Below are 19806 nucleotides of genomic sequence, written 5' to 3'. Positions count from 1 at the left end.
CAGTACTTACTCACAACCTTACATTTTGCAAGTAGTTTCATTAGATCCATCAGGATAGACTGTCCAAGTGAATATCTGTGTGTGTTTAACTGCCTGCTACCTGCAACCTGCTTGGGTTGGCCCAGGGAACATGCAGAAAGTTTTATGCCTTCTCCTATAAAAGGGGGTGGTTTGAAAACATCACAGTGCAATTAACCCCTCTGTACATCTTCTCTGAGGGGCTGAGAGTGACAAATTTACATCCTGGTTTAATTTGCTGCCAGACTGGTTTAGAAATGGCATGAGCAGGCTGCCCTGATAGCACCATTTATCAAGAAGAGGTGCTCCAAGAGAAGATAAATGACTTGTAATCTCAAAAGAGAAGGGGTGCATTTTCTGCAGCCTTGAGTGCAATGCCCTTTCCTTCTGTATGCTTAATCCCTTGACTTCAGCTGTTTCCTGCTCATTCGGTTAGTTCTAATCCTCCTAGTTGCTCTGATTGAGTTCATATCAGTTCTGTGGGTTTCATAGGATGACAGAAATTAGCTGCAGCAATACTATATTCCCTCTCTGGACCCAAATGAAGAGAGCAGGCAAAGGAAAATGGAAGGCAGGAAAGGAAAGTTCCCAAAAGGATCACAGTACCTTTGGGATTGCAAATTTGCCAGATCAGTGGTCATTTTAACTAGCTGTGAAATGAACTATAATACTGACCTGTTTCACAGGGATCTTATCAGGATTCATTAGATACAGTCCTTTGAAGATGGAAACTACAAAGTGGTAGTATTCTGCTGACGCCATCATCCTCTCCAGGTTCCTAAGTGCCAGTAGAGAATGCTCTGGGGAAAGCAGTTGTATTCAAACTGCAGTTACTTACCATTTATTGTGCATACAATAAATTATTTTATCTATTATGTATGCTTGAGTTTATATCTGCGTGGATTTTCTTCATCGCATTTTTTTCTTCTCTTTAGTTTGGTTATAGGATCTCAAGATTAAATTAATTTCTTTAGTTCATCGTGAGGCTACCCTGGGGATGACTCACCTGAGCCTTTGTGTGCACCAGTGCATAATTACTGGTCTCACTGGAATTTAAAAGTGCTATTCCAGGGCTTCTTGTTGTGTGAATTAGGTCTCTTGGTACATCTGTAATGTTAGCTTGGAGTTTGTGGTTTAGGTCTGGTTTATAATCCTGAAAAGCTTCTGATGTATTAATGCATCATTAATTTTCAAGAGTGTGTATTCTGTTAAAGGGTTAAGGTAAATAGATCAGGCATTTTGTTATTTCATTTGAAGTCTTCACATGAGCTGCATTTCTAGAAGTGTTCTAATTATGTGGAGCATTGAAAGCTGGGGGGAAAAGCGATGGAGTAAGATGTTCTTGCTTCTTGGCTTCCAGCAGTGCTGATAAAAGCCCATGAGGGGTTCATATTGGAAACAGATGAGGAGTCTCAGTTCACCACTCTTCCTGGTTTTGGGTAGGATGTCACTTTGGGCTTAATTCTGGCAGTTTTTCTTGCTGGGTAGAACTTATGTCTAGAATTAGTTTCACTGATTTCATTTAAGTCATTCAATTGTATGATGATCACTTCTTTCACTGCTGTCTTCTCTCCAGGGAATTAGTGTTAGGCTTTTTAAAATTCAGGTAAAGGAAATGGCTACACTATTTCCAGTAACTTTGAAACAAGCTCTGAAAAATCTCCCTTTTTTATGTCTCCATTTTGTGGTACCACTGAGCACCACTGCCTTTAGCTGTGTATTGCCTAATGCCACAGGGGCACGCTCACAGCCAGCAGAGCTCAGTGCCATTCCATGGAGTTTAGCAGACTTTCAGCTGTCACATCAGCAATAAGTAATGTGTAGCCTTTCAAGTACACAAATATGTGATCAGCAAGATGAGTAGGTTGTATCTGCCAATCGTATAAACTCCTGGATTTGGATGAGGACTGAATTTATGGCATCTATTTACCTGGGGCCTCAAGGCTGCCCCCATTACTCATTTTGAGCAGGATGCTGGAACTATGTTATTCCACTGATCCTGGATTAAATTCACTGCTGTTGTAAGAGCATATAACTAACTCCTTGAGTTCCAAGGAAGTGACACTTGGTTATATCATCCACAGACTCATTTGTATGATTTCTTCCAAGATTCCAGCACAACTGGATAGTGAAACAAAGTCGAAGCAGAATGTAATGGCTTAAAGAGTGAGCAGTAAGGCTAGAAAAGGTGACCAGATATATATGAATGAATGAATGAATGAATGAACTTAATTCTGATTCATATTAAAGACTCTGCAAGGCTATAGATTTCAAAGATGAGGCAGTATATGTTTGTGCACTTGGTTTGAGAGGAGATGATGAATCAATCTGTACTTCCATTTGCATTTCCATGGTGTGAAAGGTATCTATGGCTTTTTAGTGAATGTGTGCAGTTGTATACATCCTCACATATACAGTTGAGGATACATCGTGCTTCATGTTGTGTGGCAAATTTCTGTGATGCTCAGTCCCAGCAAAGTAGATATTCTGTGCAGGTTCAGGTAAATTAGTGCTGGTGGTTTTGGTTCAGCTTGATGTGACATCAACTAATTTTGTTGATGGAGCAATTATTTGCACCATCTAGCTTACTACACCTCATTACTCCCACCTCAGTTTCTAGTTTGCTGTAAAATGGCAGCAGGACTGATAAATTACAGAACTCTGCAGGAGAAGTAGAAAGCTCTGCAACATTTGCAGAGGAATATTTGGGACTCAGGGTATATGGACAGGTGTGGTGGACAGCTGGGGATTGCTGGGTAAGTGCAGAAGCTGGATGTTTCTGCTGAAAAGGCTAGCAGTGGCAGGATATTCATTCTACAGTTCTAGTCTCTGATATTATCAGGCTTTATTCTTCAGTGAGGTGCATAATATCTATCATCATTCCTCTTCGATTAGCTGAAGAGATGCTGAGTCTTCTTTTGGAGCCCAGATTCTATGGCACTGTTTTTTCGTTACCTCCAACAATGGGATAGAAAGCTCTTGTAACTAAGACTGGGAGAAAACCTGCAGCTTTACGCAGAATAAGAACTTATAAAGGAACGTTCTTTGACTAATCACCCAGCTAAAATGCAGTAGCAGTCAAGATCTCTCAGGAAAAAAAGAAAGCCCATATTGGAGAGGTGCCTGGGGTGATAGTAGACTGAAAAGGGCAAAGAAGGGAGGACTCGTATTTTAAACTCATTGAAGATTGTTAACTTTGTTTAGAGTATACAAATGGTCCAGTTATGACAGCTTAAGAGCTGATGCTCTTAGTTGAGTGCCCGTAACTGTCTTTGTATAAACTTTTAAACCAAAAGGAACAGGTCAAAGCTAGGTCACACTGAGACATTCGATATGAGTATTAAATACACTTCAGCCTCTCTATTTAAGTGTCTATAGATATACCACCCATTTAAATTTGTGAAAATGTAGGTAGGCTTCAGGTGTCTATGTACATGTGTCTTGGGCCTCTTGAGATGCTGTAGGGTTTCTGAGACACCCACTGGGAGCTGGTACATCTAACACAGAGCCTTTGGGATACCCATGTCTGCAGTGGTAACTGAACTCCAGGCAGGCTGTCCCAGGGCATCTTGGACAGCAATCCACGAGATGTTCAGGAAGCTGCACTGAGCTCCTGGGCAGTACAGTCAGAAGAGCTGCTGGATCAGCTCTGTTTGTCCCAAAGTGATTCAGAAGGCAGGTGGCAACCATGCACTGTTTTGGACACAAGCCTTACTGGAGACATGCCCTTTTTGATGTTCTGTTTGGAAGTCAGCAAGGCTTGATAGGAAACGTAAAATGGCCCTGGGCACCTACCTTTGGACAACTGCATTACCCTCCAGCCTCCACTGCTGTATTCATCCATTTTACTGTTGACAAAAACAGGATATTAGACACCTAATCTGTGCACACACCTCCACCTAAACAGTAAAACTTGGGCATGGTTATCTCAGTTTAAACCTGGTCCTTTGCCTCAGCCCTGGAACAGAGAGGTCATGCACAGAGGCTGATTTAGCCAATGAGTTATGCTCCAGCAGGTCACTGACTCCTGCATTTGAAGCTGCTCTTTCTTGCTGGGGATTGCTCTTGCCTGTGCCCAAGCATCCATGTGTTGGTAGAAGCCAAAGGTTTTAAGGGCAGCTGTGAGCAAAAGAGAGGCTGTTGCACTGGTCAAGGCTGCAAAGGCTTTTGTGTCCTGATGGCAGATGCTGAAGAATTGAATCCCATGAGCTTGCACTTGGTTACTTTTTAAAATATGAGATATACATAGAAATTCCCACTGTGTGATGGCAGCAAAGAGACAACATACTCAAGGGGCACCAAAGTTTTCATCTTTCCACTGTCCATCTGTGAGTAATAAGGTGGAGTAATACCATAATAGAATAATTACCACAATATTCTTTAACAATGGGAGTCTCACTGATAGCTGAGCATATTTAAATTAGGGTATGTCATTTCTCATGATGCAGTGAAAGACAATACTGTTGTCTGCCAGTATCCATAACTTTACAGGTAATTGCAGCTATATATGAGCCATGCTCTTGTTTGATTAGATTGTTTACCCAATAATTGAAGGCTTTTTGTAGTATAATTGTAATTGTAGTATACTGTGTTATTTCTGAACAATGGAAAAGTAAAGGCTAAAGGGTATCCAGTGGAACAAACTACCTCCTGCATGCAAATAAATTGTCCAGTTGCTGTTATAAAAAAGAAGCATTGTGTTCTGCCAGACTTGCAACAAAGAATCATTATGTCTGGCCTGTGTGTTGAAGAACAATGATCTCTATTTCCAAAATTAAAACCATAATTAACCTATTATTATGAGTCCACAACACAAGAATGAAGAAAATGATAGTGTTAGGCCCCTCTGAGTCTCAGATCCCCAATTAGCAACCCCTGAATCAGTGGTTCAGATTTTTCCTGTATGAAGATTGCTTCATGCCTGACTCTCTGTCGGTTATGGAGGCATCACCCCATGGTCTGAGTCACTGAAATGCTTCTCTCGTTACCTACCTGCTATGCAGGACATTGCCAAGAAAGGCAAAGTGTCATAGGGATGTACTTCAAAAACCTAGGGAAGCAACTTAGGCTCTGTTAGTTACTAGAAACCAGAAAATTATACAGGAGCCCTCTCACCAGTAAACTGTGGTCACAGAATTTTTTTTTTAGTTAATAAAAATAGTCTGAAATCACTTCTCATGCCCTTCCTCAGGGCTGCATTTCACTTTCCTTTGGATATTGCTGGGAGTCTTGGTCTTGATCCTTGTGTCTTAATATAATTGCGAAAAATAGAGTAAAAAAAGACAAAGGTGGCATTTCAAGATTTCCACCACAAAGCAAACTCTTTAAATTACAACTGAGAACACACTGATGTGTGTGTATGTAAGTATTTGTTCACATCCCTATTACTGTCAGATGTTAAGGCCAAGATCTTCATAAGTCTTATGTTTCATATGTATTATTAATGCATCATTGAATTTAAAATGAAGACATTGTTCAGGTCATCTGGACACAGTGATAAATAATAAAAGTCAGCAAAAGTCTCTGGGTAGATCTTCAGTATCGCCTAAGCTTCTGTAGAGAATGAGTGAGAACACTGCAGCTAAAGAATTTGCTACGTTATTTAAACTGGCTGACAGTGCAAAAGCAACTTCAAATTTTGAAATACAAAACTGCAGTGAGTCAGAAAATAAAGAGAACAATTTTAATGTGACTCACCCACTTACATCCTATCTCCAGGTTTAAGGCTGTAACTGACTGTGCAGTCTGGAATACCGTGCGTGGGTAGGGTCAAAACAAAAGCCAGATGACTAGGTATTTTCTTTTTGTAATGAAAACTTTGAGGAAAAAAACATCATCCAGAGCAAGAAATAAAGAAGTTCCAGGTAAAATACGGTTTACTGACATAATATTATGACCAAAATTCCTATCCCATCAGTTGTTCATGTAGCTTCATTCTTCCTCTACACTTCTGTTTTTCTGCCTCCTGTAGTGCCTTTGAAGGGACTCCTTTAACCACTGCCTTCCTCAAATGGCTCCTTCCCTGTGCTCAGATCAGTTCAGCAGCCACATCACTTTCTGCCCTGCACACCCGTGTTTTGCTGGTGAGCAGATGTAACGCTGCTCAGCCATTGAGGCTGGTGTCAAAGAGATCTCAAAACAGGTTTTCTTTCAGTAGATGTTCCTTTGCTTTCTGGCCATGTGATCCTAGTTGCCTTAGTGTGCATGGTCTAAATTGGATCAGTCACACAGTAAGAACTCTGCTCTGCTCTGATGTCTGCTCCAAATTGGGACACTCAGCTGTGAGCCCAGCTGTCTACCAGTCCAGTGAAATGTCACTGTCCTGGATCCTGGTATTTGGAGTACAGAACTCTCCCTGTTGCTTTGCATGTGTTTGTTTTACTTCCAGGTCACAGCAGATGCATGAAGTAAATCACTTGCTTGGGTAGACATAGATATTGATGCACACACCTGGAGATTCAGTCCAAGAATTCACTTTTTAGTTCTGACTACATTAGATAGCTCTTTCCTCTGCTTTCTGAGGATCCCTGTATGGGATCCTTGTTTTCAGGATACACTTGGAGTGGGAGGATTATTTCAATATTGGAAGTCTACGCATGCTGACTGGCAGCTTGGGATCTGTCTGTTGAATGCCTGCTTTGTACACACTTAAATTTCCCCTCCTCCCCCCCAAATTAGGGTGAAACTGGCTGTCAAGGTGGAAATTTGCTAGGACAGCTCACTACCAGTTTTCCAGCATGATAGCACAAGTTTTGTTCCTTTCAGAAAGATGATAACGTTTATGTTTTGCATTTTTTTTCCAAATTAGGAGGCTCCACTGTTTCTTTGGATCACTGGGAAACAAGGGGAGTAAATTTTATTTGGAAAAGAGTAGGAAAGGTGTTATTCTTTTCTAAATGAATGAATGAGGGAGCTAGGAATGCAAACATGCACATCCTGAGAAAGGGTAAAATAAGAAACTGGCTACAGATGGGATGGAAGGGATATGTTAGTTTTAGTGCTGGGGCTTCTGTGTTTTGATTTTCTTTTGCTAAATGTCCTGAGTTATATTGTTTGGTATATCCAGAAAAAGGAGAAATTTGTACAGATAAAGAATTATTTGTGTTTCCTTCAGCTGATTCCCATTTGTGGCCATATCCCTTTCATCCTTGACAGTGTTGCTGTATGGCTATTATTTGCTTCATAGGTACGTAGGTGTGGAAACATTTTTCTGCAACTTATTTTTTTAAAGCTTTGATCATTCTCAGTGCTTTTGCCTGAACAGTTTCTAGTTATACCACTTCTTTCTTGAACTGTGGTACCTTAAAGGGACACTGTACTTCAGCTGATCCTTCCGGCAGTACTGAATAGAACAGAAGAATTGTTTTATGTATATTACAGACTGTATTTCTGCATGTGTGTCCCAGTATGACGTTTGCTTTCTTTGTGATATGACACTGTTTACACTGAGCTGTGAATTACCACTGCTGCCTAAGGGGCCTTTTCTTCTTACTCCCTGAATTTGTATGCTTCTGCCTTCATGTGGTGCTCTGCATTTTCCCTTTTGATTTTCATCTTGCTGCTTTACAGAAGCCCACAGGAACCTTCTCAGCCTTTGGCCACAGCCTTCTCAGAGATTTGTTCTTATGCTTAGCTGAGGAAAGAGATGGTGGGAGCTTCAGACCAGCTTCAGCAGAGCTTGTGCAAGGGAACACGTGTTTGTACCAATGGCTTTATACAGAATTTTGAGTTCCTGTTACTGCTTGCAGCAAAAATCATGTGCAAAGACACCTTGACTATAGATCTGTGACACTGTAGTAAAAAATCAAGGTAAAAGCTGTTTAAGACAATACACAGTGCTGTCAATGCGTTCTTTAAGTAATCCTCTGAAAGCTTTGCATTGCCTTTTGCCTTATAGCAAGCACAGAATGTCCACTTTTCAAATTAATATAGAAATTCCTTATGATACTGTCAACTGTTCTTCAAAACATGGCAGTTACTACTCTCCCACAGGGGGAGATGGCTAAAGGATGAGGAGGATGATTCTGCAGCTCTCCCTTGTAGCAATAAATAATAACAATGCATGGTGCTGCTACTATGATTTTTATGAAGTAATTTTTCAGTAAAACTGGTTACAAAACATGCTAAGTATGATTTATGGGCCTGAAATTATGACTATCCAGCATTCCTGAGTGATGGATTATTTATTCTTGTAGTCAGAAGACAAAGCTTTCTATATTGAAAAATAGCTGATACCTCTTTAATTACAGCCCAGGTACAATGTGCACATTGTGCTTTTTAACCACCCACTGACAGACACTAAAGTGCAGTGGACCTGCATTTCCTAATGTATGAAACTGCTCCTAGGATCCTGCAGGACCCATGAGAAAATTGCAAAGAATTCTTACTTATCCCTGAACAAGTCTGTCTCGGCTGAATAAAACTTCTAAGTCTTTCTAAAAGCTTCATTCTTAAGATCTTATATTGAGATGGCCCCCTAATGGTGCACCAGAATTTCAGCTTAAGGTGCCCAGCTGACTTTCAAATACTTACTTTTAATTATCATTCTTTTCTTTCCCCTGGGATTAATTTTGAAAATGTAAGTCTCTTGGTGTATGTGCTTAAGAAATTGTCTTGTGTTGACATTTCTCTCTTGTATAAAAAAGGAAAACAAACCAAAACAAAAATTTGATATCTCAAGCAAGATTTCTACTGCCATGAGAATACTTGTTTTTCTTTTTCTTTCCCTCCAAGCAGCAAGCACAATATGCCTAGACTTCAGTAAATCATTTGGCACAGCAAATGTAAGGTTGTAGGAAACAGGCTGTGAAAAGAAACCACAGATGAGAGATGCTAATTACATCATTTGATGCACTACTGGAGCTCAGATAATGCCAACAAGGTAAAAGGATTCATAAGGAGTAGAATATGTGCTCTTGCACAAGATTATCTGGGAAGCTATCACCAAAAGGTACTCCAAAGAGGATTTGTCAGGATGGAGAGTAGCAGGTGGCTCAGCCCTCACTATTCATTAACTATAATGTAAACAACTTCATTAACATTCAAGAAGACTGTTCATTTATTACAAATCCCATTAGGAAGTGAGCAGAGTATCTGTAGAGAGGAGAATAATACAGAAATAGCACAATATATTGCAAAGGTGTAGAAATGGGCCAAATCTGTAGCCCACGAGGTCAGGCTCTACCCTTGGGATTCATTTCAAAGATGACTACAAGAGACTTAAATGTGTGAGTGATCTCCCACAGGCTTTCAAGGTGTTTTAAACTATAATTTTGGCTCATCTAATATCCTCCCTCTTTTAGAGGGGTTTGATCCAAAATGCAGTCTCCACCAGTCCTTCCATCCCTGACTCCAGTCACACACACAAGCACATGAAACATCCAAATCACACAATCTTGTTCTCAGCAGAACTGGGTTAGTTATCCTACATGAGGCACTTCTATGCAACAGAAGGCAGGGGCTGGTGGGTAGAAAAGTGTTTTAGGAAGAAGTAAGTAGAATCTGGAAAAAATAGAAGTTAATCACACTCTGTGAATGGTCAAAGTCACTCTTTAATGGAAGCGACACACTAGAAGAGCAGTAATATCTCAGATATTATTACTGAATAGAGTGACAGCAGGACATAAGCATCTGACATGGGAGACATCATCACCAAACATGACAGAATTGTGCTCTTCAGCCACTGTTCAAGAAATGTCCTGGTTTAAAAAGAGACTGATACCTCCTTGCTCATTATTTGGTCTCTGGCTTGCAAAACCAGATGCTTTTTTATCAGCTAGTTTAGGGGTAACAGTGGGAGGAAAGGGTTGATAAAAGGATGGCCATGAATTTATTATTTTGGACATTACTTTTCCAATAACTAGCAGGGATATGCTGTTATCCATCAGTGTCTTGTGGACATAGTTCACCCATTTTTAGTCCCCTCCTGCTGTCTGAAACTGTAAATCCTGTTTCCAGAGAACAGAATTATTAGAGTAGCTATAGGAGAGATTCTGTTGTAATTTACTCACTGAAGGTTTCTTTTATGAACGAAACATCACTGTGAAAAATAACCTCCTTTACCATTTGTAATTGTGCTTTTGCTGTAAGATGTTTTTTCAGTTTCTATCATTGTTCAACTGTGACAGCAGACTAAACCAATACATAATTTCTTTTAAAAAAGGAACACAGCCCTGAGCAGATTATGCTGATTGCCATAAGAAATATTATCCACATTTTCCTTTTTCATGGCAGCTTCCTTTATGAACTGCTAGGTATTTGAACAGTACATGGATGATATAGTAAGGATTGAGCCATTTGCAGTTCCTTAATATCATGCTCTGGGAAAACACCAGAGTTTTACTAGGGCATGGTGTTGGTTGCTGTACTGGCTCCACCTGGATAATCTCTGTGTGAACATATGTAGAACTTTAATAATCTGTTTAGACACAGGTGTACTGGGATAGATTATAAGTGAGTAGAGATTACTCCATGCATCAATTAAATAATAGTGACAGCATGTTTTTCAGCTTTTTGCTTATCTGCAGCCAGCCAGCACTCTGTTCCCTTTTTGGCATTAATTTGTCTCATCTCTGGTTTCCCTCTATATGCACATCAAGAACTAAATTAATTGAATCCCATTGGTTTAATTCTGGGATCATTTATCCTAGTGCTTTATCCCCTCTATACAAGAAAACGTGGTTGCTGTTACTAGTTTAATTTTGTTCACATCACCCTTTTAAAGGTGGCAGACCAGCTGACAACTTTTTTCTCTCCTGTCCTTGCTATATTGCCTCATATTTTTGTGCTACCTGCAGAATTTGTTCTGCCTCCACAGTAGTGACGACAGAAGAAGTTGTGCTGCCAATTTTATCCAAGAGAGACTGCTTCCCCTACCCTCTTTTTGCCAGGCTGAGGTTCCATGATTACAGGTGAGTCTGCTAGTAAGACTGTTTGATTTCACTTTATTTTATATGGACATTGTTAGTACTCTGAAACGCTGTATAGAACACTATCAACAAGAATTCAGGAAAACACAGAAATGTCTGTGTCAAACCAATCAATGGGTACTCTTGCTTTTTAAATGCAATTAGCATTTCAGATCTGAAAAGGCAGGCCTAAACCCACTAGGAGTATCACAGCTAAGTTAGGAGAGGAAGATGTAAGGGGAAGATGGGTTATTAAAATCGTGAACAAACATGCTGACTTAACTTCTCTTTAAATTATGCCAAATTATTGCAAAATACTAGGAAAAATCTAACCCCCCATTAACAAGAGGCCACATGGGAAAATTATTTGAGGATGTGTAACTACAGAGTGTGCGTGCTTGTAAGAGTGCAAGGTCTTTAATGAGTAAGCTTTGTGCTAAATAGCAGCAGTGAAGTAGCAGATCTGAGCCTGAAAATGTGACCAAGCCCTTGCTGATGGACTTAGGAAAGACTGAAGCTGCAGCTGATGCTTGCAGAATGTCACTTTGAAGAGTAGCTCCCATGATCAGCTGTTATGTCATCCTATGCAGAGGTTTTTGTTTGAATTTGTGCAACTTCATGTGAACCATGCGAACTAAACCCAGTGCTGTCTCTGCAAATAACAATGCATAGCAATTAAGTACAAGTGTCATCATAAATTCATGCTGCATCAGAAAGTTAAGCCTTCAATGAGTTTCAGAGCCTAAAACCACAGAAACAAAAAATAATTATAGTTACTCATGAGGGCTATAGAGGAATTCTTCTGAATTAATAACAGTATTCATGTGCTGCTGTCCCGTCAGCACATCAACCACAAGTACCCAGAGGCTGTTGGTAGAGACACAAGACCTTCATTGTGGGGGATGACTGGTGATGATGATGGTGCCATTCTTCTGATGGGTTCTTCTGCTGCCACTTTGCTAAAGGGTACAGCAAAACCTGTCACTTATTTAGTGCATTGGTCAGCCTGACAACTCTGCTGTGGTAGCTCAGAATAAAGCTGCTGGGACAAACTCAGTGAAGGCTTCAGCAGTTCAGCACTTAAACTCTTTAACACTGGATTCCCTTATTCAGATCTGCAGTTGAGAGAACAAGCTACAGCTTGGTCAGACAGGTCTGGAGCCTGGGACATAACAGTTGTTTGCATTTTTCTGTCTCTTTGTTACTGATGACAATTCCTTGAACAGCCTTTCAGAAATAGCACTCAATTTGTGTTTTATCTATTGGCCTTAAATAATACTTGGAATTTATTTCAGATATATTCTTTAATAATGAGCACACTATGAATTTGGCTTATAATTCGTGTCCATTCAATTTAGGTCCCATTTTAAGAAAAGCTGTTCATAATCCTCTGGGAATCACTTAAAATTGACTCTTAAGATTTTGAGGTATTTTTTAACTGGGAAACAATTGTCAGGGAAGAAGTTTCACACAGATTTAGTCACAACTACTCCTACTACTTAATCAGATCTTCTCCAGTAAGGTCCTATGAGTTCTGACTAGCTCTCACTAGCATGCAAGATCATTGACTCCTGATTTTATACATTTATTACTGTGTGGGCAAAAGATGCCATTGGAATACACTTGGCCTACAAAGGTCCATATTCTCCTTCAGTTTCTTGGGAGTCCCCATAGACTACCAGCAGGGTAGTCTACATTCTGTGCCAGGACTTCAGAAAATTTTAGTTGCCCAGGTGAGTTGGATGTACTTTTTAGTGCTTCACCATGGCTATAGGCAATATTATCAAGCATTTTTCTGTATGGGAAGAAGCAACATGGGAGACAGCAACTTCCTTGTTCATTTCCAGGAAAGAGGTAACATGTTTTTTCAGGTACCAGTGCCATACATTATTACTGTTGGGCCACATTCTGTTTAGATTTTAATTCCTTGCTGAAAGTGACAGTATTGCAATCCTGCTCTTGGTGAGACAGACTTGTCACTGCCTCTTGTGTAAGCAGGGAATTTGTAATAAATGTTTTTTGGCTGCATAAGAGAGCTCACATTTGTATCCTAAATTATCTTCTCTTCCTTTCTCCCTCTTTCTTTCCCTCAGTCTGTAGCTCTTGAACTACTTGATACTGTTTTTCCAGTCTTCTGTTTATCTTTGCCAGATAAATGGCATTCCTTTGACTCCTCCAAGTATTGTAGTAGAGAATAACTGAGATCAGGGACGTTCTGAGTATAGCATCTAGTTTTGCTTTTTCCTTTTTTTTTTAAATTCCTCTCTGAACACTCTTGTTCATTTTTATAGATTTTGTTTGTGCTTCTATCAAAAGCCATTCTTCCATACCAAACCTCCTTGTCATTTAGCTCCTATATTTAGTCAAGGCAGGGAAAAGACACAGTCCTACTGGTTAGTTTTAAGAGTTGCAGACAAATCTTCCCTGAGTTCAACTATTCATGTCATCCAGCTGCTGACCTAGTTTGCTGCATCCAAGTAGGGATGCTACATGTGGCCAAAACCTATCCTTGGAGAAAGTAAATTGAACACTAAATTCTTCCTGAGCAGCTGAACATCCCTGTCTGCCCACCAGCATTGCAGACAGATGAGTGACTGCAGCTGCAGGAGAGGGTTTCAAGCACTGGGTTCCCCTTTCTGTTGTGATGCCAACACCTCTCAGCCCAGAACTGCTACTTGTACCTCATCTTTTGGTGCCAGCTTCTGAGTCTGACAGCATGAGGATTTCTCCTTTCCTCTCTCTACATCCCTTCAGCATCACCCAGAGCCTCAGTGCTGCACACAGGTTCTGCACCCTCCACTACACTAAGACCAGCTCCTCCTCAGCTGCTGCTGCCAACAAGGTGGGGAGATGTTGGTGGAGGAATTTGACTGCTGCTGCTTGGATCAGTAGTGGGAGACTGAGACCAGACCACTCTGGAGGAGGGTGTAGACAAGTTATGAGATGGAGCTGGGAGCTCACAAATAGTGACCCCTGCTCCAGTCTCCCACTGCTCGGTGGCCCTCACAGGCACTCAGCACACACTGCTTTGCTTGTTCACCCATTCAGACTCCATTGCATATGAGGAGTGTTACATGTGTATGATGCTCATCTCTGTAAAATTCAGCCTGTTGGTCTTCTCAGCAGAAAAAATAAAATAAATGCATAAAATCAGGGACTGTTTACAGAAAGTTTTAATTAATTCTCATGAAGATTGGAAGCAAACTGTGGGATCCTTAAACATCATGTGGTTAGACTACTGCATCTATAGATATCATTAGAGACAAAGCTCTTACAAAGCAAACTGTAGGAGACCATCCTACGTTGCTGTCTGGATGATTAGGATATTCTTTGGAAAGTCACTGAGGCCTGTCACTCAGGTGTCGTCAGCCTGAGACAGGCTTCAGTGTGTCTTTTTTAAGGTCAAAATCACTGTGAAAAACAGAAATAGTGAACAGGGAGGGGAACTGACTCCTGCCACCTGTTCTAGTCCACGCAGTGGGTAGGCTGCTACCCCCAGGACAGCTGTCATTGGGCAAAACATGGCAACAGAACACATACCATGAGGTGTGTTGGTTCCTCAAAATGTTTCTGTAAAGGGTAGGTCCATTTCTGAGCAGCAAGTCAGTGTGTAGCATAACCCGTGTTTCACTGATGCGCCATTCTAACCTCTAACATACCCAGAACATTACCACTGGATTTGGTTTGTCCTCTGAGCAGTGGAGATTTTCCCCTCTGTTGAGTCAGAGAGAAGAACCAGAATAGGAAGTAAAATTGGACAGAAGTTTGTAATTTCTGTACTTCTATAGATTTATTGTTGTGGATACCCTTTTGCTAGATTCACAGTGTGGGTGTAAGTTGTGTCCTCTTCTGTCTGTGAAGCTATGAAATTATTCCCTTCCCCAGTAGAAAAAGTGACACCATCACTGTGAAAAACACATACTTAGATGATCTATTTTTCTGGTTTTTATTAATTCAATGTTGTCTCCTACAAATACGATTTGTCATTCACCAGAAGATTTGAAATGTAGACTTAAGTTACACAGAGGTATAAAAAGCATAAAACAGCACACACGGTACCACTGTTTAGACCAGAAAACATTGTGTTGTCCACAGATAAGAGCATTATTCAAGCTCAGCCTAGTTGCCTTCTTCCTCAGGGATTCAGTCTTCAAAGTTGCAGATGCTTCTTCTTCTTATCCCTCAGCAGCTGAAGCCCTGCTGGCTTTCTCCTGATGTATCTCGCCCATGTCCGGAGCATGGACTGGGAAAACACAGGGCAACCCCATCCTGCTCCACCAGAGGTTGTAAAACATTGGGCTCCTCCTGGCTCTTCAGAAATGTTTTCCTCCTTCTCTTAATTATGTACAGTATATGAAGGGATACGATTTTCGTCTTTGATTTAGACATATCTCTTGCCTCATACTTAAACAATAACTTGAAAAATATTTTACAAAGAAAAAGAACATTGTTCATCTGAATGTCATTCATTATTATATTGCTATATTTTATACCCTATAATTAATATATACAAAATTTCTTAATTGCCTTTTACAGATGCATGGAAGCATATAATATAACAGTTTTAAAGTATCCCATCTTTAGATTTCTATTTCCTTGGCTCATGTCAATCTCTTTAATAAACTATGGTTGCTTGGAGAATATAGGAAGTATTTGGAATGTTGTTTAAAGTTTAATAATAACTGGTAGCATTGTCCATTTGCGGCCTGAATGGTTGGAACACCTGTCAGGGCGATCTGGTAGAGATAGCAGCATCATAAGACTTAAACAATCAGGGAGGGCCATTAATGTGCAGTGTCAACGGGTGCCAGGTCCTGTTCTTTGTTTGGGGCTTTCCTTTTCTTCGGCTGCGTTTTGTTGTTGTTTTCCCTCTGTTCTCGGTTTTGTCTTCGGGCTGCTCGCCCTTTGCTTTCCTGTCTTGTCTCCTTGCTTTCATCTTTGTTGGACTTTTTTCTTTTCTCCTCCCTATTTTTTTTCCCTGAAAAAAAAAATGATGGAGCATTAGAAGATTTGCTCAGGCTATTGCAATTTCTGAGTCCCTCACTTTGCCATAACCTGTGAAACCAGCCTTGGATTAGTTGGTAATGTGGTTATATGTTTAACTTGGTTAGTCCCTTGCCCCCATTCCCAGTTGGTACACCCTGAACTCCAGCTGCTTCCCCAGTGTTCCCTATATGGTTGTTCTCCTCCCCTTGTTCCAGTCGGTTCTCCATCAATCACCCAGACTCCTCCCATTATTCCCAAAAGTTCGGTGTCCATCAACTAAGCCCTCCCTGATTATCCTTATAATGGTCCTCATCAATCCACTGAGATCCTGCCCCTTCTGATACCTCCCCTCTGGAAATCCCTGAAACCTCGATGCCCCATTGGGGCATGTGATCTATTTCCCTCCACCCCTTAAGACTATTGATCTGCGTGAATGTCTATCCCTGTCCATATCCCTCCCCCAAAGACCCCTATTGGTCCCCTGTCAGGCCATCCCCGTTGTAATGCCTCCCTTTACAAGTTGTTGAACAGATCTGGTCTGTGCTTGCACTCCTTGGACTCCCTTCGGGCGGTAAACCTGGAGCTGTATCCAAAGGCAAGCCTCCCCGCAAGCTTTTATCCTCTCCCTCATCGGGGCTGCTGACAGCCACACCACCTGGAGCTTCAGCTCCCCTGGGCAGAGCTGAACTCCAGAGGAGCAGCTTATTTAAAGCCTCGAGCCTTCGGCTGCTCCCCACCCCTGCCGCACACCGCGAGTGCCAGTCGGGCTGAAGAGAGCGGTCACTGCGACAGATTAGCACCTCCCATTAGGAGCTGGACACCAGTATCAGTGTCTGGAAACGTCCAATCACCACACCTGCATCCCAGGGCATTCTTGATATAGCAACATGAATCCCATGGCAAAGTGTCTGCTCCAGCACAGGAATGTGGTGGTCTTCAGACTAAAATGTGGTGTCTCAAGTCAAACTTTAGACAATTGTAACAAAATTAAGTATTCAAGTACTTTATTGCTTTAAATAAGGTAAGATGTTGAGGATTTTGCTGCTGCTGCAGACCTCTCCAATAAAGCATCCTGTCCCCTTAAGAACATTAAAACTTTGTAGATTGGCTGTGGAAATGATGTAATGGAGTGCATTTTTGCTCGCACATAAGGAAGAAATTCTTTATGCTGAGTGTGGTGTGGCACTGGAACTGGTTGCTCATAGAAGCTGTGAATACCTCATCACTGGAAGTGTTCAGGGTCAGGCTGGATGGGGCTCTGAGCAACCTGATCTACTGAAAGATATCATTACCCATGGCAGAGATGATCCTCAAAGATCCCTTCCAACCAAAACACTTCTGTGATTCTGTGATTCTATTTCTTCTCTTTGCTTTACAAATCAGTGCAGGAATGACATTAACTTGAACTTGTAAGTACACACAAGCCTAAAACAGATTAGATTTTTTGTCTATGTGAAACTACTGAGCTATGCAGCTGAAATTCACCTGTGGTTAGAAGAATCCCAATGATATCTTCAAAGGCAACCTCTCTGGAGGCTTTCCTGATAGAATGTCATACTAACTCATATGCCTTCTTATGTGGAGAAATTTCTGGACAAGTATTGAAAAAAATATCTTTCATGATATCCCAGTAGTGATACTAGTGAAAGTAATCTATCCTTCTTTGTTACAGAAAGAATATTTTTTGGTTTTAAATTTTAACAGAGAGAATCCAGGCTTTCCTACACCAGTGAAGGGGGAGTTACACAAACCTGGCAATAGCTCTTGTTGTTGAGGGTGCTGAATGCAAGGAATTTTGCCCATTTCTGCCTCAAAATCAAAGATGGGGATCTTTGATGCCTCACTGAGCTCCATGGGAGTATGTCACAGTGAGGTGGTAGGTGCAGGGGAAGTGGCTTTGTTCTGAGAACAGATAACCATCCAAGGAGGTGCAGGTCAGACAAAGGAAGAGAGATTCAGAGGAGGTGAAGAGTATGCAGAAAGCAAGGATCAAGACCAAGATGTGAGAATATGCTATATCTTCTTGTTGCGTAGCTCTATGGGAGTGTTTTACAGCTTCTCCATTCTTTACCACCACTGCCTGGGATCGGAGAGCAAGGGAAGGTTTAGATACACACATTAAGTCAAGTAGTGACCAGCATCTGCCTTTATCATTTGTTGTTTCTGAAAGAGTAAAACTTTAAATGTAAAATGGCACCTTAAATTTCAGGGAACCAGTCAGACATTACCTGAATATACACCCACAAACCTGCAGAATCCCTCTCTGAATTTGTCAATGCCATCTGAGATGCACAGAGGTGAGCAGGGGAGACCTGCAGAACTGGCATGGGAGGCTCAGCAAGAGCTATCACCACTGGGAGAGCTCCATGCAGAAGTAAGGCTGCATCTTACCCAGCTGTAATCCTGTCTCTTACTAATGGATAAATGACAGTATGGGATTTCATTCCAGTGGTTTGTAAATACTGTTGGCCCAAGATGAAATGTTATTTGAATGGAAACTGTCCAGACGTTCAGTGTTTGACATTACTCACTTGGTGATTAGCCAAAATCATTCAGCTGTGACTTCCCAGGCACAGTTCTTTAAGTATGTTGGAATGACATGTAATGGTTTCCCATTCAGCCATGGAGCAGGATGTATGTATTTATATGTGTGTGGATATACTAAGAATAAGATATCTTTGTCTAGCTAGAGGCTTATCTAGGCATGGCTTTACTGTTTCTGTTTTAATCAGAGTGGTGTCTTTACAAATGACAAGGAAAACTGATCTCTGGAATATACTTAAAACTGAGTCCTAATTCTCTTCTACTCTGAGGATAGCTAATTTGGAGTCCTCTGTGCAGTTTTGTACAAGGTTTAATGCTACCACCTCCATTCTCTTGCCATTTGGGAAAAGATCTGCCCTCTAGACCTGTGCTGTTGTGATAAAGAGATATAACATAGAAGGGTCATCTTTGCTGATTCTTTAGTTCCTTTCACTACTATATTTAAAAATGGGAATTTTTATATGACAGTGTAATGTTATTCCCAGTCAGTCCTTGTTTCAGTTTAGACCCAAGAGAAGATTCTACCAGCAGTCGTCTGCTAGCATTGGGATATAGCTGAAGCTCCATTCTTGAGCACATCACCCTCTCTGTTCATATCCCTTCTCTCTTTTTCCCAGAGATTTGTTCCTGAATACTTTTTCTTCTTTCTTCTACTTCATGAAACCCACTTCCCAGCAGCACATTGAACGGGGCACCAGATATTGTGGAAATTCATTGGAAATTTGGGCATTTGGCTATCTGTGAATGAAAAGTGCAAAAATTACATGGGCCATTATGTTTACAAGTTCATCTCTGAATAAGAGATGGCCTTTCAGTACTTAAAGAGAGCTTATAAAAAAGATGAAGAACATTCTTTATATGGACAGATAGGACAAGGGGCAGAGGTTTTAAACTAAAAGAGAAGAGATTTAGATTAGGTGTTAGGAGGAAACTCTTAATTGTGATGGTGATGAGCCACTGAAACGAGTTGCCCAGAGAAGCTGCGGATGCCCCATCCTTGGAAATGTTCATGGCCAGTTTGTATGGGGCTTTGAGCAACCTGCTCTTGTAGAAGGTGTTCCTGGCCATGGCAGGGGTGCTGGAACTAGATGACCTTTAAGGCCTCTTCCAACCCAAACCATTCTATATTTCTGTGACCTACTTTGCCTTTGAAGAAGATGGCAAGGCCATTATTAAAACTGAAACTCAGCGAAGAAGTAAACGAGGCAATAACGTGACTTGGAAAAAAAATATTCTCCTGGAATTCCACTTTCCTTTACGAGGAGTGTTCTTGTTGGGAAGTTCTCCCGGGTTAAGGCGTGCAGCACTTGACGCTGCGCGCGTCTCTGCGCTCGCCGGGCTGTGCCGCAGT

The 19806-nt window shown here is 41.1% G+C and overlaps 1 protein-coding gene across 1 annotated transcript in view; it reads right to left on the bottom strand.

The window, feature by feature from the left end:
* Positions 1–14847: 14847 nt before the first annotated feature.
* The window catches only part of RSPO3 (R-spondin 3), a 60946-nt gene continuing 55987 nt past the window's right edge, over positions 14848–19806 (bottom strand). The window contains exon 5 of the mRNA XM_008637818.2: positions 14848–15903. Within this exon, the coding sequence (XP_008636040.1) occupies positions 15710–15903 (194 nt within the window). The 3' untranslated portion in view covers positions 14848–15709. The remainder of the gene's footprint in view (positions 15904–19806) is intronic.

This window comes from Corvus brachyrhynchos, unplaced genomic scaffold (assembly GCF_000691975.1).
Source record: "Corvus brachyrhynchos isolate BGI_N302 unplaced genomic scaffold, ASM69197v1 scaffold14, whole genome shotgun sequence".
Classification (NCBI taxonomy): Eukaryota; Metazoa; Chordata; class Aves; order Passeriformes; family Corvidae; genus Corvus; species Corvus brachyrhynchos.
This window is presented reverse-complemented; position numbering and strand designations above follow the sequence as displayed.